At 43.4% G+C, this 25560-nt stretch overlaps 1 protein-coding gene across 1 annotated transcript in view; it reads left to right on the top strand.

Moving 5' to 3' along the window:
- The first annotated feature begins 7009 nt into the window (after positions 1-7009).
- The window catches only part of si (sucrase-isomaltase (alpha-glucosidase)), a 101023-nt gene continuing 82472 nt past the window's right edge, over positions 7010-25560 (top strand). The window contains exons 1-10 of the mRNA XM_038973704.1: positions 7010-7145; positions 7966-8051; positions 8379-8478; positions 8796-8923; positions 10147-10298; positions 21077-21248; positions 21626-21725; positions 21850-21962; positions 22145-22270; positions 24326-24457. Coding sequence (XP_038829632.1) covers positions 7010-7145; positions 7966-8051; positions 8379-8478; positions 8796-8923; positions 10147-10298; positions 21077-21248; positions 21626-21725; positions 21850-21962; positions 22145-22270; positions 24326-24457 — 1245 coding nt within the window. The remainder of the gene's footprint in view (positions 7146-7965; positions 8052-8378; positions 8479-8795; positions 8924-10146; positions 10299-21076; positions 21249-21625; positions 21726-21849; positions 21963-22144; positions 22271-24325; positions 24458-25560) is intronic.

Consider the following 25560-nt stretch of genomic DNA (forward strand, 5'->3'; position numbering starts at 1 on the left):
CAATTCCCCGACTTCAAACCAATTCAGATGGTTTGGGATGAGTTGGACCGCAGAGTGAAGGAAAAGCAGCCAACAAGTGCTCAGCATATCTCGGAACTCCTTCAAGACTGTTGGAAAAGCATTCCAGGTGAAGCTGGTTGAGAGAATGCCAAGAGTGTGCAAAGCTGTCATCAAGGCAAAGGTTGGCTACTTTGAAGAATCTAAAATCTAAAATATATTTTGATCTGTTTAACACTTTTTTGCTTACTACATGATTCCATATGTGTTATTTCATAGTTTTGATGTCTTCACTATTATTCTACAATGTAGAAAATAGTAAAAAATAAAGAAAAACCCTTGAATGAGTATGTTTTTCTAAAACTTTTACTGGTACTGAAAAAGCTGAGTCACAGTTCGTATTAACCAAAGGAGGAGTGTTTCAAGGTAAATCATTACAACATACACACAGACGTGCACACACACATGCATGCACACACATCCATAAACACAGCAATATAAGGAAGATATAGGAGGATTAAAGAAAACAAGTAACACATTGTCTCGGTTGATCTTTGTTGGTTGTGATGGTTATCACATTTTATAGTTGCTGAGTGGGTACAGTGAAGTTGTAAAACACACACACACACTCTCTTTCTTGCTATCGCTTACACACAGATATAAATACATACAGAGTATTGAATTTCAACATGTTCACACACCAACACCAAGACCTTATTGCAGAGTGATATGATATAACGTGGATGAGACAGACGACGGTGCGACGGAGTAGTAAGGCAAGAAGCAGTGCGAGGTGAGACAACTTCTAACTCACTGGGGAACATAGTCTCAGATAAGGTATTCATAAATATACTATTTTATCGTGTGTTTAGAACTACATTTTATTTGAGTACGACACAAACAGTTGCCAGCTTAAACTACTGTGCGACCTAGCTTCAACTGTTGCTGGCCTACCGCTTCTGTGATCATTAAAGCAGACCCCAAAAGTTGTTCAAAGCCTAATCATTCTACGTCATCGCAGAAGAGATACATTGTGTGTAGTTTATTGAGTAAAGAGGAAAAGACAGGCTAGAGGGAAGCCTGTAGACAACGTATAGAGAAAGAATAACTATTAGGTAAAACAGATAAATGACCATCATGGAGAGCGAAATGAGGTTATTACAGGGAGTGTTCTACATGCATTAGTCTGAACTCCTCGATTCTCTATCATCAAGCGGCAAGAGAATAAACGTCTACCTGTTGCACAATTATCAGCTAGAAAAACCTATGTTGTGAAGTACAAATGTGTTCATTTGTAACTAAATAAGTTCACAGTGTTAATCATGCTCTATTTCATGAAAATTCTACAATCGAGTTTGTCCTTGTCATGCAGCCCTAGCCATTTTAGGGCTGGATTCAATCTTTATTGCGGAAGACCTACATTAAAATTTGAATGTATTTTCCCGATTGAGCCGACACAGTGTTTACCGTGAAAGCAGTCTCCACGAACACTCAAACATTGTTTTTACTTCTGTAATATAGATTAAATCTAAACCTTAGATCATGTTAGTTATAGAGGTGAGAATTTGACCCTGTTTGCTAATGATAGTGTCTTGGCAGCAGCTAATGGGGATCCATAATAAATACAAAATACAAATAGGATCAAGTCAAATCCTTAAAATCAAATGTTATTTGTCACATGCTTCAAAAAGGAAAGGTGTGGACTAACAGTGAAATGATTACTTACGGGCCCTTCCCAACAAAGCAGAGAGAAAGAAAATAGAGAAATAATAGAAAAGTAAAACACGTAATAAAAGATACACAATGAGTAAAGATAACTTGGCTATATACTAGGTGTACCAGTACTGAGTCTGTGTGCAGGTTTATGAGGTAATTGAGGTAGTTATGTACATAAAACTGTGAATAAAGTGGCAGAGAGTAAACAGTAGCAGCAGCATATGTGATGAGTTGAAAAGGTGAAGGAAAAAAAGGGTCAATGCAGGTAACTATGTAACTAACTATTCAGCAGTCTTATGGCTTGCGGGTAGACCCTGTTCAGGGTTCTGTTGGTTCCAAACTTCGGTAACGCTTGCCGTGCAGTTGCAGAGAGAACAGTCCATGACTTGGGTGGCTGGAGTCTTTGACAATTTTTATGGCCTTCCTCTGACACCGCCTGGTATAGAGGTCCTGGATGGCAGGGAGCTTGGCCTCAGTGATGTGCCTTACGGTCGAAGGCCAAGCAGTTGCCATACCAAGTGAGGATGCAGGTAGTCAAGATGCTTTCAATGGTGCAGCTTTGATCGTTTCAGCCTCCTGAGGGTGAAGATACATTGTGGTGCCCTCTTCACGACCTTGTTGGTGTGGTTGGACCATGACAGATCCTTACTGATGCGGACACAGAGGAACTTGAAGCTCTCGACCCGCTCAACTACAGCCCAGTCGATGCCCTGTCTATAGCCCTGTAGTCCACCATCAGCTCCTTTGTCATCTGTTGGTCTGTTGGTGCAGTATGCACATTGGAATGGGTCCAGGGTGTCTAGGATGATGGTTTTGATGTGAGCAATGACCAGCCTTTCAAAGTCTTTCATGGCTACAGATGTGAGTGTGACGGGCGAAAGTCATTGAGACAGGTTACTTTGGCGCTCTTGGGCACAGGGACTATGGTGGTCTGATTGAAACATGGGTATTACAAACTGGGTCAGGGAGAGGCTGAAAATGTCAGTCAAGACACTTGCCAGCTGGTCAGTGCATGCGCTGAGTACGTGTCCTTGTAATTCATCTGGCGCAGCGGCTTTGTGAATGTTAACCTGTTTAATGGTCTTACTCACATTTTCTACGGAGACCGTCGTCTCACAGTCGTCCAGAGCAGTTGGTGCTCTCATGCATGGTTCAGTGTTGCTTGCCTCGAAGCGAGCATAGAAGGCATTTAGCTTATCTGGTAGGCCCGCGTCACTCTCGGCTGGTTTTCCCTTTGTAATCCATGATAGTTTGCAAAGTGTCAGAGCCGGTGTAGCAGGATTCGAGTCCTTTTTCCGAGTCCTTTTTTGAAGCTATGCCTGTTTGATGGTTCGTCGGTGGGCTTAGAGAGATTTCTTATATGCGTCCGGGTTAGTGTCCCACTCCTTGAAAGCGGCAGCTCTAGCCTGTAGCTTAATGCGGATGTTGCCTGTCATCCATGGCTTCTGGCTGGGATATGTACGTACGGTCACTGTGGGGATGATGTTGTCGATGTACTTTTTAATGAAGCCGATGACTGATGTGGTAAACACCTCAATGCCATTGGATGAGTCCCAGAATAGAAACAGTCCTGTAGCTTAGCATCCGCTTCATCGGTCCCCTTCGATATTGAGCGCGTCACTGGTACTTCCTGTTAGAGTTTGTTCTTGTAAGCAGGAATCAGTAGGATAGAGTTATGGTCAGATAAGCCAAATAGATGGCGTGGGATAAATCTTATCTTATTATTTATTTATTTTTAGTCCCTTTTTCTCACCAATTTCATGATATCCAATTGCGATCCAATTACGATCTTGTCTCATCGCTAAATTTTCCCAACGGGCGATGCAAACGTCGATGTCATGCGTCCTCCGAAACATGACCCGCCTAACCACTTTTCTTAACACCTGCCCGCTTAACCTAGCTGCACCAATGTGTCGGAGGAAACATCTTTCAACTGATGACCGAGGTCAGCCTGCATGCGGCCAGTACGCCACAAAGAGTCGCTAGAGCGCGATGAGCCAAATAATGCACCCCCTGGTCATACCCTCCCCTAACCCGGACGACACTGGGCTAATTGTGCGTCGCCCTGTGGGACTCCCAGTCACGGCCGGTTGTGTCACAGCCTGGAATCGAATCCGGTTCTGTAGTGACGCCTCAAGCACTGCGATGCAGTGCCATAGACCGCTGCGCCACTCAGGAGTCCCTGAGATAATACTTTTATATGTGTGAAGTAAAGATGATCTAGTGTTTTTCATGTGTTATGCTGGTAGAAATGAAGTAGACAGATTTCAGTTTCCCAGCATTAATATCACTGGCCAGTAGGAACATCTCTGGATGAACATTTTGCCTGTTGGTTGAGTGAGGTCTTAGTGTCAGCTTCGATTTGTGGTCGTAAATAGAAAGCCACAAATAATATAGATGAAAACTCTCTCGGTAAATAGTATGGTCTGCAGCTTATCATGGGGTATTCTAACTCGCCACCCTCCTTGAGCATACCTGAAGCTGGCACAAGAAGATGTCGGAAGGGTCCTGTTGTTTATAGAGCTGAGACTTTGATCCTGTCTGTTAAATGATAGTATAGATGGTGTCTGAAGGGTCCTCTTGGTTACAGATCTGAGACGTTGACCCTGTCTGTTAATAATAGTATAGAATGTGTCTGAAGGGTCCTGTAGGTTACAGAGCTGAGACGTTCACCCTGTCTGTTAATAAGAGTATAGAAGGTGTCTGAAGGGTCCTTGTGGAGCTCAAGTAGAACTGCTATTTTGACATCAACAAGAGGTCAAAGGTCCTTATCATATGTCTGACAATGCAAATGATATTGGATCATGTTTATAGTTCATATGGAGCAGTTGGTGACAGTGTTTTTGAGTCTGACAGACCATGTCCACTGTGTGTTTTTAAATCTGACAGACCATGTCCACTGTGTGTGTTTGAGTCTGACAGACCATGTCCACTGTGTGTGTTTGAGTCTGACAGACCATGTCCGCTGTGTGTGTTTGAGTCTGACAGACCATGTCTACTGTGTGTGTTTGAGTCTGACAGACCATGTCTACTGTGTGTGTTTGAGTCTGACAGACCATGTCTACTGTGTGTGTTTGAGTCTGACAGACCATGTCCACTGTGTGTGTTTGAGTCTGACAGACCATGTCCACTGTGTGTGTTTGAGTCTGACAGACCATGTCTACTGTGTGTGTTTGAGTCTGACAGACCATGTCCACTGTGTGTGTTTGAGTCTGACAGACCATGTCCACTGTGTGTGTTTGAGTCTGACAGACCATGTCTACTGTGTGTGTTTGAGTCTGACAGACCATGTCTACTGTGTGTGTTTGAGTCTGACAGACCATGTCCGCTGTGTTTGTTTGAGTCTGACAGACCATGTCCACTGTGTGTGTTTGAGTCTGACAGACCATGTCCGCTGTGTGTGTTTGAGTCTGACAGACCGTGTGTGTTTGAGTCTGACAGACCATGTCCACTGTGTGTTTTTAAATCTGACAGACCATGTCCACTGTGTGTGTTTGAGTGTGACAGACCATGTCCACTGTGTGTGTTTGAGTCTGACAGACCATGTCCACTGTGTGTGTTTGAGTCTGACAGACCATGTCCGCTGTGTTTTTGAGTCTGACAGACCATGTCCGCTGTGTTTTTGAGTCTGACAGACCATGTCCGCTGTGTGTGTTTGAGTCTGACAGACCATGTCCGCTGTGTGTGCTGCTGTGTCACGTAATATATGACTGTGTTTTTTAGTGGTGATTTGTGGTGTGTTAATTGATTGCGGGCGAATGGTGACACAAAAACGTTTCCCGGCGGTCTGTATGCTTGCCCTCGCATGCTCTTCACACCACATTAAACAAGCTGGCCATGCGCCTCATACACACACACACACACATAAACAGGCGCACACACACACACACACACACACACACATACAGAAACACACACACATACTCACCTTGCCTGTGCCTTCACCAGTACTGGGAGTGGAGCCTAATGGGTAGGGAGATGTGATGGGTCGGCTTATAATGGCTGGTGCTGCTCTGGCAAGCACTAGGAACACTGAACCATTCAGTATTGAGCACTCGCTCTATATCTCTCTAACACACACACACACACACACACACACACACACACACACACACACACACACACACACACACACACACACACACACACACACACACACACACACACACACACACACACACACACACACACACACACACACACACACACCACCTTGCCTTCTTCCTATCCCACTGCCTCACTTTCTCTCTCCAGTCCATTTGTCATGTCTGGTGTTAGTGAGAAACAAGCTGATTGAGCCGGGGACGATACAGAGTGAAATGTGGTTGTCCCCAACGAAGGAGGCAGACATGTGTCCTCAGGTCATTTTCCTTGACAGCAGTAGTGTCCTCTAGTGCCCTCAGGTCATTTTCCTTGACAGCAGTAGTGTCCTGTGGTGTCCTCAGATCATTTTCCTAACACAGCAGTAGTGTCCTCTAGTGCCCTCAGGTCATTTTCCTTGACAGCAGTAGTGTCCTGTGGTGTCCTCAGGTCCTTTTCCTAGAACAGCAGTAGTGTCCTCTACTGTCTTCAGGTCCTTTTCCTTGACAGCAGTAGTGTCCTCTACTGTCTTCAGGTCCTTTTCCTAGAACATCAGTAGTGTCCTCTACTGTCTTCAGGTCCTTTTCCTTGACAGCAGTAGTGTCCTCTACTGTCTTCAGGTCCTTTTCCTTGACAACAGTAGTGTCCTCTACTGTCTTCAGGTCCTTTTCCTTGACAACAGTAGTGTCCTCTACTGTCTTCAGGTCCTTTTCCTTGACAGCAGTAGTGTCCTCTAGTGTCCTCAGATCCATTTCCTTGACAGCAGTAGTGTCCTCTACTGTCTTCAGGTCCTTTTCCTTGACAGCAGTAGTGTCCTCTAGTGTCCTCAGGTCCATTTCCTTGACAGCAGTAGTGTCCTCTAGTGTCCTCAGGTCCATTAGCTAGGCAGCAGTAGCTATTGTCCATAACATAGCTAATAAATAATATCTAATAATAAATGTCATTTAGCAGATTATTTTATCCCAACGTGGCTTACAGTCATGCGTGCATACATTTTTTATGTATAGGTGGTCCCGGGATTTGAACATTGGCATTGCAAGAGCCATGTTCTAGTCTACCAACTGAAGTACAGATTATCTGCAATATGGCCTTGTTGACAACATGATGACCTGATGTGGTGTTCATCAGAGGGGATGACTGGTGACACACAGAATGCATCTTTTGTTTGGCGGATGTATATTTATTTACTGTGTCTTTTGCTGTGTGTCTGTGTTAGATGTGGAATCGGAAGTTTTCAGGGTTGGAGGTGACTCTGACAGTCCTATTCCTGCTGGTGACAACAGTGGCTGTTGCTTTAGTTGCTCTAATGGCTACTGGGGAACCTGCAGTCATCAAAGACGGTGAGAACACACACACACACACACACACACACACACACACACACACACACAACAGAGAAAGGGGACAGGGCTGAGGACAGTAAGGGTTGTTTTAGGGGCATAATATGGATATTATGACAGCTGTCACTCCAAATCACAAACAACTTTCTAGAGGGGAGACAATGCCAACCACACAGACACATGCACACAAACACACCAACACTCTCTCTCTCTCTCTCCCTTTCTCTGTCTCTCCCTCTCTCTTCCTCTGTCTCTCTCTTCCGGTCACTGCTCATGGTTTTGGTTTGTATATTAGGGATGAGACAGAACCGTGCCCCAGTCTGCTTCCACTCATCCTCTCTGCTTGGTCAATGTCATGCCCCAGTCTGCTTCCACTCATCCTCTCTGCTTGGTCAATGTCATGCCCCAGTCTGCTTCCACTCATCCTCTCTGCTTGGTCAATGTCATGCCCCAGTCTGCTTCCACTCATCCTCTCTGCTTGGTCAATGTCATGCCCCAGTCTGCTTCCACTCATCCTCTCTGCTTGGTCAATGTCATGCCCCAGTCTGCTTCCACTCATCCTCTCTGCTTGGTCAATGTCATGCCCCAGTCTGCTTCCACTCATCCTCTCTGCTTGGTCAATGTCATGCCCCAGACAGTCGCTCAAAGGGCAGATACATTAGTAGCATCACTTGTATAATTATCCCTACTCCATTTAATTTACTCAATGTCAAGTGAACTCATGAATTCCAGCCTAAACGGAAATTCACTGATGCTTATCAGTGATGATTTGTGATTGGTTGTTGTGTCAGTGTTTGGTCAGTAGAAACGTATTCCCTGTATGCTCTGACAGAGACCACAGACACCGTGGTTCCAGAATGTCCCGTTATTCCCCTGGGGGAGAGAGTCGACTGTTTCCCTGACGCCGGTGCATCTAAGGTATGTTTCCATGGAGACCTGGGTGACCTGGGTCCTCTACACGTCTCATCATTCCTAGAGGATTCACTTTCCCATCATTACTAAACAGGATGTAGATATCAGGAGTACCGAACCCTCCTCCTGGAGAGCTACCCTCCTGCAGGTTTTACATCAAACTCTTATCTAGCACATCTAGTTATACTAAGTAGCGGCCCTGCAGGACCTTGATTAGCTCAATTGGGCCTGTTACAACTTGGTTGGAGCAAAAACCTGCATTTCCAGTAGCTGTCAAGGAGGACCGTAACCATAGCATTATACATGATGATGATGATTCCCTTCCTACACTAGCTGGGGTGTCTGCAGAGAGGCTGTTGTTGGAGTCCATTGGACGAGAGAAACGCTCCATGGTGCTTCTTCTCCACCAATCACGGCTACTCTGTGGTGCGCGAGGAGAAACCCAACACCTACAGTGAGCTCTACCTCCTTTTTCCTCCCCCCCATCCACCCTCTTTCCATATCGCTTATTTTCAATCTTTCTCTCGCTGCCCCTAAGGTATGATTTCATGTACATATAACATGTACAGCATATTGCTAAACATGACAGACATGATATCACTACCTCCTTCACAGTCAGTCCTGACCCTCAGGAAACAGTCTTTGCTCAAATGATAAAATAATTCAAAACATATCATGCCCTATACTAGAAATAGCTATTGAATTTGCCGTCTTGGATTTCTGCTTTTAACTTTTTTTCTTTCAATACCTTTGTGCTTGTGATTGGAGGCTTGTCGGCCCTTCTGAAAAGGAAGGTTGCCCCCTCTCTGTTTGGTGAAGACATAGAGGAGCTGGCTTTCCATGTTGACATGCAGACAGTGAACCGACTGAGATTCAAGGTACACACACAAACACACACACACTGTCACTTGTAATCCACACCAAAACACACGTCCTGCTGACACCTGTCCCTGTGTTTTGTCTCAAAACACACGTCCTCCTGACCCCTGTCCCTGTGTTTTGTCTCAAAACACACGTCCTCCTGACCCCTGTCCCTGTGTTTTGTCTCAAAACACACGTCCTCCTGACCCCTGTCCCTGTGTTTTGTCTCAAAACACACATCCTCCTGACCCCTGTCCCTGTGTTTTGTCTCAAAACACACGTCCTCCTGACCCCTGTCCCTGTGTTTTGTCTCAAAACACACGTCCTCCTGACCCCTGTCCCTGTGTTTTGTCTCAAAACACACATCCTCCTGACACCTGTCCCTGTGTTTTGTCTCAAAACACACGTCCTCCTGACCCCTGTCCCTGTGTTTTGTCTCAAAACACACGTCCTCCTGACCCCTGTCCCTGTGTTTTGTCTCAAAACACACGTCCTCCTGACCCCTGTCCCTGTGTTTTGTCTCAAAACACACATCCTCCTGACCCCTGTCCCTGTGTTTTGTCTCAAAACACACGTCCTCCTGACCCCTGTCCCTGTGTTTTGTCTCAAAACACACGTCCTCCTGACCCCTGTCCCTGTGTTTTGTCTCAAAACACACATCCTCCTGACACCTGTCCCTGTGTTTTGTCTCAAAACACACGTCCTCCTGACCCCTGTCCCTGTGTTTTGTCTTAAAACACACGTCCTCCTGACCCCTGTCCCTGTGTTTTGTCTCAAAACACACATCCTCCTGACCCCTGTCCCTGTGTTTTGTCTCAAAACACACGTCCTCTTGACCCCTGTCCCTGTGTTTTGTCTCAAAACACACGTCCTCCTGACCCCTGTCCCTGTGTTTTGTCTCAAAACACACGTCCTCCTGACCCCTGTCCCTGTGTTTTGTCTCAAAACACACGTCCTCCTGACCCCTGTCCCTGTGTTTTGTCTCAAAACACACATCCTCCTGACCCCTGTCCCTGTGTTTTGTCTCAAAACACACGTCCTCCTGACCCCTGTCCCTGTGTTTTGTCTCAAAACACACGTCCTCCTGACCCCTGTCCCTGTGTTTTGTCTCAAAACACACATCCTCCTGACCCCTGTCCCTGTGTTTTGTCTCAAAACACACGTCCTCTTGACCCCTGTCCCTGTGTTTTGTCTCAAAACACACGTCCTCCTGACCCCTGTCCCTGTGTTTTGTCTCCAGATCTCAGATGCCCATAAGCAGCGATTTGAGGTTCCCCATGAGCACATCAAGCCCCCTGCCACCCATCCCTCTGGTCCTCTTAACTACGAGGTACAGCTCACACACAACCCCTTCGGCTTCCAAGTACGCAGGGCAGCCACCAAGAAAGTCCTGTGAGTTTCTTTCTAAATTGTGTCTTTCTGTCAGTCTCAAAAAGTGTTCTGTCAAATGCATCAGTCTTTATGTTACACTCCAACCTTGGTACTAATGCTCTCAAGCCTGTACGTTTGGTTACAGCGTCACACATTTGATCCTCATAGAGGTGCTGTAGACCATGCAGTCACTTCATTAATATGTATTATTCTGTCAGAATGCCAAAGACACACACGCTCGCACGTACACGCATGCACACACACGCATACACACACACGCACGACACGTTTATTTTCTGTGTTCCATGTCAGTCTCCCTTGGTGACCGTGTGGTTACATCTGTGTCACTCTAGAGCACGCTCAGTCGGTCTGTGTGACATCACAGTCATCATGCCAACTGATTACATCTCCAACCAGCCAAATGAACCTTTATGCAGTCTCACTGTAAAACCGTTGACCTTCCAACCAGCCAAATGAACCTTTATGCAGTCTCACTGTAAAACCGTTGACCTTCCAACCAGCCAAATGAACCTTTATGCAGTCTCACTGTAAAACCGTTGACCTTCCAACCAGCCAAATGAACCTTTATGCAGTCTCACTGTAAAACCGTTGACCTTCCAACCAGCCAAATGAACCTTTATGGTCTCCTTTTAAAACCATTAAAACCACGATTATGACCCCTGTTATTTATTTACCTAGGCATGCCAGTTAAGAACAAATTCTTATTTACAATGACAACCTAGGAATAGGAATAGGCCCTACTGCCGTGTTCAGGGACAGATTTTTACCTTGTCACCTCTGGGATTTGATCTAGAAACTTTTTGGTTCCTGGCCCAACACTCTAACCACTAGGCTACCTGCCCCTGTTAAAACCATGATTATGACCCGTTAAAACCATGATTATGACTCCTGTTAAAACCATGATTATGACTCCTGTTAAAACCATGATTATGACTCCTGTTAAAATCATGATTATGACTCCTGTTAAAACCATGATTATGACTCCTGTTAAAATCATGATTATGACTCCTGTTAAAACCATGATTATGACTCCTGTTAAAACCATGATTATGACTCCTGTTAAAACCATGATTATGACTCCTGTTAAAATCATGATTATGACTCCTGTTAAAACCATGATTATGACTCCTGTTAAAATCATGATTATGACTCCTGTTAAAACCATGATTATGACTCCTGTTAAAACCATGATTATGACTCCTGTTAAAACCATGATTATGACTCCTGTTAAAACCATGATTATGACTCCTGTTAAAACCATGATTATGACTCCTGTTAAAACCATGATTATGACTCCTGTTAAAACCATGATTATTGTCACGTTCCTGACCTGTTTTCTGTTGTTTTGTATGTGTTTAATTGGTCAGGGCGTGAGTTGGGGTGGGTAGTCTATGTTATGTGTTTTCTATGTTGGGTTAATGGTTTGCCTGGTATGGTTCTCAATTAGAGGCAGGTGTGTGTCGTTTCCTCTGATTGAGAGCCATATTAAGGTAGGTTGTTCTCACTGTTTGTTTGTGGGTGATTGTTCCTGTGTCAGTGTTTGGGCCACACAGGACTGTTTCAGGTTAGTCACGTTTGTTGGTTGTTGTATTTTGTAGTGTTTGTTGTTTTCCTATTAAAACATGAATAATTACCAATCCGCATCTTGGTCCGATCCATGCTCCTCCTCGTCTGAGGAGGAGAACGAATACGACAGCCGTTACAGAAACACCCACCAAAACAGGACCAAGCGGATTGGAGAAGGAAGGCAAGAACAACAGCAATGGAAAGAAGAGGAATGGACATGGGAGGAAATCATGAACGGAAAAGGACCCTGGGCAAAGGTTGGAGAGAATCGCCGCTCTCGGGAGGAGAAGGAGGCAGCCACAGCCCAGGAGCGGTGGATTGAGGAGGCAGCACGTAAGAGAGGCTGGAAGCCCGAGAGGCTCACCCAAAAATTTCTTGGGGGGGGGATAAAGGGTAGTGTGGCGAGGGCAGGTAGGAAACCTGCGCCCACTTCCCATGCTTACCGTGGAGAGCGAGAGTACGGGCAGACACCGTGTTACGCAGTAGAGCGCATGGTGTCTCCTGTATGTGTTCATAGCCCGGTGCGGGTTATTCCACCTCCCCGCACTAGCCGGGCTAGATTGAGCATTGAGCCAAGTGCCATGAAGCCGGCTCTACATATCTGGCCTCCAGTACGTCTCCTCAGGCCGGTGTACATGGCACCAGCCTTACGCATGGTGTCCCCGGTTCGCCAACACAGCCCAGTGCGGGTTATTCCACCTCCCCGCACTGGACGGGCTACGGGGAGCATTCAACCAGGTAAGGTTGGGCAGGCTCAGTGCTCAAGGGAGCCAGTACGCCTGCACGGTCCGGTATATCCGGCGCCACCTTCCCGCCCCAGCCCAGTACCTCCAGTTCCAGCACCCCGCACTCGCCTTATGGTGCGTGGCCCCAGCCCAGTACCACCAGTGCCTACACCACGCACCAGGCTTCCAGTGCGTCTCCAGAGCCCTGTTCCTCCTCCACGCACTCTCCCTGTGGTGCGTGTCTCCAGCCCAGTGCCTCCAGTTCCGGCACCACGCACCAAGCCTCCTGTGCGTCCTCAGAGCCCTGTACGCACTGTTCCTTCTCCCCGCACTCGCCCGGAGGTGCGTGCCCTCAGCCCGGTACCACCAGTGCCGGTACCACGCACCAGGCCTATAGTGCGCATCGAGAGTCCAGTGTGCCCTGTTCCTGCTCCCCGCACTAGCCTTGAGGTGCGTGTCTCCAGTCCGGTACCACCAGTTCCGGCACCACGCACCAGGCCTACTGTGCGCCTCAGCGGGTCAGAGTCGTCCGTCTGCCCAACGCCGCCTGCACTGCTCGTCTGTCCAGCGCCGTCTGAGCTGCCTGCACTGCTCGTCTGCTCAACGCCGCCTGCACTGCTCGTCTGTCCAGCGCCGTCTGAGCTGCCTGCCTGCCCAGCGCCGTCTGAACTGCCTGCGCTGCTCGTCTGCTCAATGCCGCCTGCACTGCTCGTCTGCCCAGCGCCGTCTGAGCCATCCGTCTGCCCAGCGCCGTCTGAGCCATCCGTCTGCCCAGCGCCGTCTGAGCCATCCGTCTGCCCAGCGCCATCTGAGCCATCCGTCTGCCCAGCGACATCTGAGCCATCCGTCTGCCCAGCGCCATCTGAGTCATCCGTCTGCCACGAGCCATTAGAGCCGCCCGTCTGTCCCGAGCCATTAGAGCCGTCCGTCAGTCAGGAGCCGCTAGAGCCGTCCGTCAGTCAGGAGCCGCCAGAGCCGCCAGCCAGTCAGGAGCCGCCAGAGCCGCCAGCCAGTCAGGAGCCGCCAGAGACGCCAGCCAGTCAGGAGCTGCCAGAGACGCCAGCCAGTCAGGAGCTGCCAGAGACGCCAGCCAGTCAGGAGCTGCCAGAGACGCCAGCCAGTCAGGAGCTGCCAGAGCCGCCAGACAGTCATGAGCTGCCCTCCAGTCATGAGCTGCCCTCCAGTCATGAGCTGCCCTCCAGTCATGAGCTGCCCTCCAGTCATGAGCTGCCCTCCAGTCATGAGCTGCCCTCCAGTCCGGAGCTGCCACCCAGTCCGGAGCTGCCACCCAGTCCGGAGCTGCCACCCAGTCCGGAGCTGCCACCCAGTCCGGAGCTGCCACCCAGTCCGGAGCTGCCACCCAGTCCGGAGCTGCCACCCAGTCCGGAGCGGCCACCCAGTCCGGAGCTGCCATTCGTCCTGAGTTGTCCCTCTGTCCTGAGCTACCTCTTTGTCCTGAGCTACCTCTTTGTCCTGAGCTACCTCTCTGTCCTGAGTTGTCTCCTCTATTTTAGAGGGGCGTTGGTGAAGGTTCCTGGACCATGGTCGGGGGCGAGGGTCGCCACTCAAAGGACGCTAAGGAGGGGGACAAAGACAGTAGTGGAGTGGTGTCCTCGTCCACCGCCGGAGCCGCCACCGCGGACAGATGCCCACCCAGACCCTCCCCTTGAGTTTTAGGGGTGCGCCCGGAGTTCGCACCTTGAGGGGGGGGTTCTGTCACGTTCCTGACCTGTTTTCTGTTGTTTTGTATGTGTTTAATTGGTCAGGGCGTGAGTTGGGGTGGGTAGTCTATGTTATGTGTTTTCTATGTTGGGTTAATGGTTTGCCTGGTATGGTTCTCAATTTACATTTACATTACATTTAAGTCATTTAGCAGACGCTCTTATCCAGAGCGACTTACAATTAGAGGCAGGTGTGTGTCGTTTCCTCTGATTGAGAGCCATATTAAGGTAGGTTGTTCTCACTGTTTGTTTGTGGGTGATTGTTCCTGTGTCAGTGTTTGGGCCACACAGGACTGTTTCAGGTTAGTCACGTTTGTTGGTTGTTGTATTTTGTAGTGTTTGTTGTTTTCCTATTAAAACATGAATAATTACCAATCCGCATCTTGGTCCGATCCATGCTCCTCCTCGTCTGAGGAGGAGAACGAATACGACAGCCGTTACAATTATGACTCCTGTTAAAACCATGATTATGACTCCTGTTAAAACCATGATAATGACTCCTGTTAAAACCATGATAATGACTCCTGTTAAAACCATGATAATGACTCCTGTTAAAACCATGATAATGACTCCTGTTAAAACCATGATAATGACTCCTGTTAAAACCATGATAATGACTCCTGTTAAAACCATGATAATGACTCCTGTTAAAACTATGATTATGACCCGTTAAAACCATGATAATGACTCCTGTTAAAACCATGATAATGACTCCAATCTAACTACATAACAACATAATGGGAAAACATGTTATTTGAATGGTAAAAATCCCTTTCACATCTCTCTCCATTGCTCATATTACTTGCTGCCATTTAAATCAAATTTGATTGGTCACATACACATATTTAGCAGATGTTATTGCGGGTGTAGCTGAGAACTAGCTCAATGGCGATAACATTTGCTACCAAGCCATCAATGTGCATAATATCTAAAAAGGACAGTGGGGGTAGGAAAACAAATGAAACGACGATGCTGTTTTGTCTGAATGACTCAAATATGCCCATAGTTTGAGAAGTGAGAAGGCACACTGACGCGAGCTGATCTACAGCTTCCCTGGTCCACATGCAGGACAATTCTTACATAGTTAACCTTTAACGAGTCACCAACCCGGATCCGGGATCACCCCCCACTCCCCCCCCACTGAGTAGCATAGCTAGCATAGCGTCACAAGTAAATTGTAGCATCTAAATATCATTAAATCACAAGTCCAAGACACCAGATGAAAGATACAGATCTTGTGAATAAAGCCACCATTTCAGATTTTTAAAATGTTTTACAGGGAAGACACAATATGTAAATCTATTAGCTAACCACGTTAGCATAAGACACAATTTTTTTACTCCAACAGTTTTTTCCTGCGTCAGTAGCTATCACTAATTCGACTAAATAAAAATATATATAGCCACTAACCAAGAAACAACTTCATAAGATGACAGTCTGATAACATATTTATGGTATAGCATAGTTTTTTTTTGAAAAATGTGCATTTTTCAGGTATAAATCACAGTTCTACATTGCAGCTGCAATCTGAAATAGTGCTGACGCAGCCAGAACAATTACAGAGACCAACGTCATATAACTAATTACTTATCTTAAAACATTTCAGAAAAATACACAGCGTACAGATATTGAAAGCCCAACATCTGGTGAATCCAAACAATATTTCAGATTTATTAAATGTTTTATAGCGAAAACAAAATGTAGCGCTAAATTAGCATAGCCACGCCAGCCAGAACCAGCTGGGCGCCCCCGACCAGTTCACATGCACGACAGATATATGAAATAACATCGTAAATTGGGTCTTACTATTGCTGATCTTTCATCAGAATGTTGATCAAGGTGTCCTTAGTCCTGATGAGTCGTTCAATCCATTCATAATGGCAACTTTCCCTCTTCATTTAGCATATGTACTGGTCGACTGGCCAAAGTAAAAAAAGTCACAGAACGGAACACGGCAAAACTCCCGAAAAAATTCAAATAATCTGATTAAACTATATTGAAAAAACATACATTAAGATGATATGGTCACATGTATCAAACAAACTTCGAGACGGAGATAGTTTTCATCCGTAACGGCAGCAAAACAGTAGACAATCGCACCTCCAAATAGCGCGAATCAGAGAACCGGAAGTTGTCGGTCACGCCAAAGAAATAGGTCTTATTTCACGTCAGTACAAGGTAAACAAAAAATTTCTCCTCTGACGTCCTCTTGACACCCAGAGGAAGACGAATGAAGTGTGTTTCGGGTCATAAGTGGCGTGACCATATATAGGCAGAGCGTTGAAGCGAGCATACACATCTTGCATTCTTCTTCTTGGTCAGGGAAAGTGCTGTCAAATGACTTCTGTTTCACTCAGAGACAAAATTGAAACGGTTTTAGAAACTATAGATTGTTTTCTATCCAATGGTATTAATTATATGCATATAGTAAGAGCAATAATTGAATAAGAGGCAGTTTAATCTGTAGAGGAAATTATGCTAATGCGAAAACAGCACCCCCTATAGTGGCAAGATTAAACCTATTGCCAACCTTTATTCAGGCTTTTTAAAACAATTCCTTCTTTCCCCATTACGACAATCATCTAATCCGACTATCAACTTCAATTTACGAATACGATTGCGGCTGGTCAGATCATCACAGCAGTGAAATAGTTAACATTACACTGCAAGTCAGATGGCTCGTTGACGAAAATGTTCAAAATGATAACCAGCTAACGGTTGCTAGCTACGTTGGTTATTAGCTCCTATCTGATGTCTTAGCACCATGTTTATCTCATCAACCAGGTAGCATAGCAGCTAATATAGCTAGTTAGCTAACGCCACAGATTAAAGGGTTAAACCACTACTGTTATTGCTGCTGGTAAATAGGACTGAGTGACATGTAAATTAATTCCCTTTTCACTCCATGTATAAGCCCTACAAATGTGCAATAAACTAATAGCATTAAATGCTGCTAAAAATAGGACTTAATGAGAAGTTCATTTATTAATTTCCTGCGTCTGCTTTTGGTCTATCTGTCAACTACAGAGGCACACATACACCATGTACAGTACAGTACAGGATGGCACCACTTGTTAATGACTGCCCGATTATACCCCTTCCTCAGTGATTTAGCATATCTTTTTTTACATAACCACAGTGACAGTGTGTTTAAGGGGTATGACCTTTTGCTTTCCTTTGCCCAATGTGCTTATCAGATGAGTGGCATTTGGCTCACAGAGATAGAAAGAGATATTGCTTTATACTGCTTGCTATATTGCACATTACTGGGTAATATTTATTAGATAACTGGGTAATATTTACTACGTAACTGGGTAATATTTACTACAATACTGGGTAATATTTACTACATTACCGGGTAATATTTACTACGTAACTGGGTAATATTTACTACGTAACTGGGTAATATTTACTACGTAACTGGGTAATATTTACTACAATACTGGGTAATATTTACTACATTACTGGGTAATATTTACTACGTAACTGGGTAATATTTACTACATTACCGGGTAATATTTATTACATAACTGGGTAATATTTACTACATAACTGGATAATATTTACTACATAACTGGGTAATATTTACTACATTACTGGGTAATATTTACTACATAACTGGGTAATATTTACTACATAACTGGGTAATATTTACTACATAACTGGGTAATATTTACTACATAACTGGGTAATATTTACTACGTAACTGGGTAATATTTACTACGTAACTGGGTAATATTTACTACGTAACTGGGTAATATTTACTACGTAACTGGGTAATATTTACTACATTACCGGGTAATATTTACTACGTAACTGGGTAATATTTACTACATAACTGGGTAATATTTACTACATAACTGGGTAATATTTACTACGTAACTGGGTAATATTTACTACGTAACTGGGTAATATTTACTACGTAACTGGGTAATATTTACTACGTAACCGGGTAATATTTATTACATAACTGGGTAATATTTACTACATAACTGGGTAATATTTACTACATAACTGGATAATATTTACTACATAACTGGGTAATATTTACTACATTACTGGGTAATATTTACTACATAACTGGGTAATATTTACTACATAACTGGGTAATATTTACTACAATACTGGGTAATATTTACTACGTAACTGGGTAATATTTACTACATAACTGGGTAATATTTACTACATAACTGGGTAATATTTACTACATAACTGGGTAATATTTACTACATAACTGGGTAATATTTACTACATAACTGGGTAATATTTACTACGTAACTGGGTAATATTTACTACATAACTGGGTAATATTTACTACATTACTGGGTAATATTTACTACATTACCGGGTAATATTTATTACATAACTGGGTAATATTTACTACATAACTGGGTAATATTTACTACGTAACTGGGTAATATTTACTACATAACTGGGTAATATTTACTACATAACTGGGTAATATTTACTACGTAACTGGGTAATATTTACTACATAACTGGGTAATATTTACTACATAACTGGGTAATATTTACTACATAACTGGGTAATATTTACTACATAACTGGGTAATATTTACTACATAACTGGGTAATATTTACTACGTAACTGGGTAATATTTACTACGTAACTGGGTAATATTTACTACATAACTGGGTAATATTTACTACATAACTGGGTAATATTTACTACATAACTGGGTAATATTTACTACATAACTGGGTAATATTTACTACGTAACTGGGTAATATTTACTACGTAACTGGGTAATATTTACTACGTAACTGGGTAATATTTACTACGTAACTGGGTAATATTTACTACGTAACTGGGTAATATTTACTACGTAACTGGGTAATATTTACTACATTACCGGGTAATATTTACTACGTAACTGGGTAATATTTACTACATAACTGGGTAATATTTACTACATAACTGGGTAATATTTACTACGTAACTGGGTAATATTTACTACGTAACTGGGTAATATTTACTACGTAACTGGGTAATATTTACTACATTACCGGGTAATATTTATTACATAACTGGGTAATATTTATTACATAACTGGGTAATATTTACTACATAACTGGGTAATATTTACTACATTACCGGGTAATATGTATTACATAACTGGGTAATATTTACTACATAACTGGGTAATATTTACTACGTAACTGGGTAATATTTACTACATTACCGGGTAATATTTATTACATAACTGGGTAATATTTACTACATAACTGGGTAATATTTACTACATAACTGGGTAATATTTACTACATTACCGGGTAATATTTATTACATAACTGGGTAATATTTACTACATAACTGGGTAATATTTACTACGTAACTGGGTAATATTTACTACATAACTGGGTAATATTTACTACATTACCGGGTAATATTTACTACATTACTGGGTAATATTTACTACGTAACTGGGTAATATTTACTACATAACTGGGTAATATTTACTACATAACTGGGTAATATTTACTACATAACTGGGTAATATTTATTACATAACTGGGTAATATTTACTACATAACTGGGTAATATTTACTACATAACTGGGTAATATTTACTACATTACCGGGTAATATTTATTACATAACTGGGTAATATTTACTACATAACTGGGTAATATTTACTACATTACCGGGTAATATTTATTACATAACTGGGTAATATTTACTACAATACTGGGTAATATTTACTACATTACCGGGTAATATTTATTACATAACTGGGAATATTTACTGTAAAATACTGGGTAATATTTACTACATAACTGTTGATATGAGTCTTATCAATATATGTGCTCTAATAAAACAGTTTAGATGCAGCTCTTCAGATGAAATGAGCAGGTGCATATTAAGAAAGAGAGAGGGGGGGTGGTGAAGGTGGAGAGCAAACCATTAACTGTGTAGAGATAATTGCTATGATATTATCAGCTTGCTCTCTGACTGTTTGACGGTTGTGTTATTCGCCACGGCGATAAAGGGTTTAATAACTAACAAGATTCACTTTTAATTGAACCCCTTTAGTAATTCCAATCAAAGCCATTTAACTGTGCACTTTTCAACCATTAGATTCAGCGGGTGCAGTGTTTAGGTGAGCTGTGGTAGGGTTGTGTTCCTGTTCCAGTCATCCATTAGTCCAATTACCAGGAGTCTCTCTGGGTGGACTTCCCTGATGGAGTGTGAGTGTAGAGGTCATTACACCACACTGTGATTGATTCCTCATCCTACGGTACTTAGTAGGATGAGACCCCTATCTCTGTCAGGGGACTTCCTGTACATTGATTTAGTTTAGACTGCAGATCTCCTAATGGTCTTCCTTTCTTTGTGTCTCGCCAGAGTCAGGATGTTGGCTGATGTTTTTCTCACTGTAATAAGAACATAAAGGTTGTTAAAAGCAAGCGTACTTGCCCTGCACAATGCTTACTGTGCACATACACACCACTCAATACACGATACTACCCTTGATCTGTCTCTCTCTCTCCAGCTTTCTTTCTCCCTTCTGCTATTGAGCAAAGAGGCAGAAGGGTAGGACATGTATGTTATTAGTAATGTCAGTGGGGTTAAAGCTACACAGGTCTCATTATGGTGTGTTCTAATGGTCTGTTTGCAGCTAGCTACCTTCTCCCAGAGGTATTTTCCTCCATAACAATACTGTACTATACAATTCAATACATACCCTGTGTGTTCTAATACAACCACTCTCTCATCCTCTCAACCTCCCCCGCACACACACACAGGTTTGACACCACAATGGGTCCGCTGGTGTTTGCTGATCAGTACCTGCAGCTGTCTGCCAGACTGCCATCCCATAATATATACGGTCTGGGAGAACACGTCCATCAGAACTATCGTCATGACACCAACTGGAGAACGTGGCCAATCTTCACACGAGATTCATTCCCTAATGGAGTGAGTACTGATATACACACATATACTGTAACACACACCACACACACACACACACAAACACACACAACACACACACACACACAAGCACACACACACCACACACACACACAACACACACACACACACACATACACACACACACACACACGTCTTACATCGATCATTCTCCAACATCACACAAACAGCATGTATTCTATAAGGAGCACAGCTCAGGGGCTGTCAGCTGCTGTGAACACGGTGTGTGTACATTCCTTCCCAAAGGGCGGGTAATTGAATGTCTTGTAAGCTGATTAGTTTGTACCGCCACCCCCTCAGCTTCGATCCATCTCTCCCTCTCCCTCTCTCTCTCTCATCCCTTTCTTTCCTTCATCCCCCAGGGGACACATAACCTCTATGGTCATTATCCCTACTTCCTTTGTCTGGAGGACGAGAGTGGCAAGTCCTTCGGAGTCTTCCTGATGAACAGCAACGCTATGGGTAAATAAAACAGAAACACATGAAGAGTGTTGTTCTCACCTGGTCCAGATGTGTCTATGTAACCAATCCAGAGATCAGAATATATCTCAACACTGTGTGGTTGTGTTTTATTGACCTTAACCAGAGGTGACGCTGCAGCCGGCTCCAGCGGTAACCTACAGAACCATTGGAGGAGTTCTGGACTTCTACATCCTGCTAGGAGACACACCTGAACAGGTGGTCCATGAGTTCCTGGAGGTGAGACAGAGGGTTCCGCTGACTTTCACTATGAAGCTGATCATTTGGAAGTGATAGGCACGAATGCGCTGTGATACAGTGGTACATTTGGAATCAGTATATGTGTATGATACATCTTTCCTTTGTGTGTGTGTGTGTCTCTGTGTGTGTGTGTGTGTGTGTGTATGTGCGTGTGTGTCCAGCTGATCGGCAAGCCAATGATTCCTCCATACTGGTCTCTAGGCTTCCAGTTGTCTCGTTGGGACTACGGCAGTCTAGATGAAGTCAAGAGAACAGTGGAGAGGAACCGAGCTGTCGACCTGCCATATGTAAGAGCCTTAATGTAGAACTATTGGTTCTATAGGGACCTAGGTCACAAACTAGAATGCAATTTAGGAACAAAGGCATTATCTTAGAGCTAGAAACCAGTGCATATTGGAAACTAGAGAACAATGGAAAACCATGAGGTACCAGCGAATCAGAAAGTGAAAATCTACCTACAGTATATGTTCAGCAATAACAGAACGGGAGCAAAGGATTGGTAAATAACTCCCACCTACCACAAGTAAGGGAAACACTGCTTGGAAGCTAGGAATCATTAGCAATCAGTTCCACACTGAAAGCTATAAGCAAAGGACTGTAATCCACCAACCACCAGATAGGATTCAGCTGTAGACTAGAGATATGAAATTCTCTATCAGAGCTGGACAGGCAGCAGGGACCTTTTGCTCTCTGGGAGAATCCTGTTCCATGTCAAATTGTCAGAGTCTGACGCTCTGTTCTCCAGTCCTTCAGGAGTATCCTGCAGTCGGGAGACATGTTTACCCTATGAAAACTCATCAGCTCCTAGCGAGGATTTATCTAACCTCCACGACAATCAAGAGGTCAAACTTTGACACAAACGATCACAAAAAAACTCTGACAAAACAAGCTTACTATTTACTCTTTGATTTTTTTAATAACCACGTCCTTAATGTCCGCCTTTGACATTAAGATACAGCAGGATGACAGCGGCTATATTGAGGGACATATTTGATAGAGATCAGATAGACCACAGAGGGCATTATCACATTATCCTAATACGTCTGGAACTGATTACCATTAGGAGGGAACTGGCAGGAGCTGGGAACCATCTGTTAGAGTGATACGGAGAGGGACTGCCAAGCCACAGAATCAAGGCCCAGACCAAAAACAGAATGTGCTAACACTCTAGAATCCTCCCAAGGTTCCGCAACACATTAGCCAAGTCACTAGCACTCACATGAAGGCATGAAACTTGCAGGCATGCCAGCAGGCTTATGCTAAAGAAGATGTGTTTAACTTATGCTAAGATGCAAATATGTGTGAGGGGAATGCATTAAGCTAATGTAAAATATGCTAATATCTGAGCAGATGTGTTTAATTTATGCTAAATTTCAAACATTTGATTGGATGCATAGTCTCTGAATAATTCTATATCAGTGGTGGAAAAATTACTCCATTATTATACTTGATTAAAAGTAAAGATAACTTAATAGAAAGTGACTCAAGTAAAAGACAAAGTCACCAAGTAAAATACTACTTGAGTAAAAGTCTAAAAGTATTTGGTTTTAAATATACTTAAGTATCAAAGTAAATGGAATTGCTAAAATGTACTTAATAAGTATCAAAAGTAAAAGTATAAACCATTTCAAATTCCTTATATTAAGCAAACCAGACGGGACTATTTATTTTTTAATTGACGGATAGCCAGGGGCACACAAACACTCAGACATAATTTACAAACTAAGCATTTGTGTCTGGTGAGTTTGCCATTTTAGAGGCAGTAAGGATGACCAGGGATGTTGTCTTGATAAGTGTGTGAATTGGACCATTTTCCGGGCAAAATGTAACAAGTATTTTTTGGGTGTCAGGGAAAATGTGCAGAGTAAAAAGCACATTATTTTCTTTAGGAATATAGTGAAGTAAAAGTAAAAGTAATCAAAAATATAAATAGTAAAGTAAAATACAGATACACCAAAAAAACGACTTAAGTTGTACTTTAAAGTATTTTTACTTAAGTACTCTACACCACTGTTCTATATGCATTACATTCATACTAACATGTAAATATACATTTAAGGGAAAACATTTCAGACATTAATATTTGAAGTTAGGATTTAAAAGATAAGATAAGAGTGCACTGCAGTGCAGTAAACACATGCCAAGGGGCAATGCATTTACTAAGCCATGCTGCTAAGACCATAATATTGGAGTGGCTTTGATGAAATGTATGTAAAACATGCAATGATACATACAGTTTGAGTGGTTTGAGACAAATACTGTGTGATTATGACACTAACATTCAACTCCTATAGCCATAATGAATGCACTACTTTTCTCTATCTGCTTCTCTTCTCTCCCAGGACATCCAGTACACTGACATTGACTATATGGAAGATAAGAAGGACTTCACTTATGATGAAGTCAAATTCAAAGACCTCCCTCAGTTCGCTGATTACATGCACGAGAAGGGACAGAAATACATTCTTATATTGGTAAGAAACAGACCGTTTTTGGAAGAAAAAAATACATATTATTGAACAAGGCAAGTCATTTAAAAACACTTTTTTTAAACACGGCCTACGAACAGTGGGTTAACTGCCTTGTTCAGGGACATAATGACAGATTTTTCCTTGTCAGTTCGGCGATTCGATCTAGCAACCTTTCGGTTACTGGCCCAATGCTCTAACCTGCCGCCTACAGCTGATGTGCTTGACTAGTTTTTGACAACAACTTGTTGGTTCTACAGTAAACTATGTCACTACAAGTTCCAAATGTGCACGTTGAATGAAACCATATTCACAGTTCAATAGTAGTGGCACTATTGTAACTTTGCTATTATTTATACGGTTTGAAGTCGCCTAATCCCAGTGTTTTGCTGAGTTTGTTGTTGCTAATGTATTTGATTATAGGCATAAAACATGTCGCATTGAATTTGTAAATGTAGTTTGTGAACTCTCCAGATAGGATTCCCGAGTAGATCGCGATTTGGCAACATGTCAGGCATATCCCTCGTAGGTCATTACAGTTATGTTGTTGTTTATATTGTCTCTACCTTTGAGGAACTTGTATTTACCGGTATGACTTCCTTGTTCTCCTTGCATATATGCGTGCGTTAGTGATGCATGGGTCAACTCGTAGCCGCAGTCCCGGTGGGTATATCCGCAGGGACGGGTTTATGGTCATTAAAATGTAACTATTGTGTGGCTGAAGAGCGGGTTGACTAAAGAGAAAACAATACCTTAAATAATCCATAAATGTATCATTCCTGTGCAATTTATATCTATAGGCTACTTTGAGGTTTTTCTTTCATTATTTTAGGCTGTCTGGTATTAGTACGTAAACCTAAACTTTAGGGGTTAACTGTATGCGCGCCAAATTGCCTACACAGCCAATTGGCAAATAATGCTTTTGGGAACGGGCAGAAGAAGTCAACGTCACGAGGCAAAAAATACATTGTCAAAGTTTAATTCAATAAGACAAAAGCTGCGAAAGGAGAGTTGAAAATAATGAGAAGGGGGGGACAGAAAAGTAATGTTTGGAAAAGATTTGGTGACGAGGTAAGGAGGATGATTGCAGTGCCAGTGTTCTGGCTGTG

The sequence above is a fragment of the Salvelinus namaycush genome, chromosome 34 (genome assembly GCF_016432855.1).
Source record: "Salvelinus namaycush isolate Seneca chromosome 34, SaNama_1.0, whole genome shotgun sequence".
NCBI lineage: Eukaryota > Metazoa > Chordata > Actinopteri > Salmoniformes > Salmonidae > Salvelinus > Salvelinus namaycush.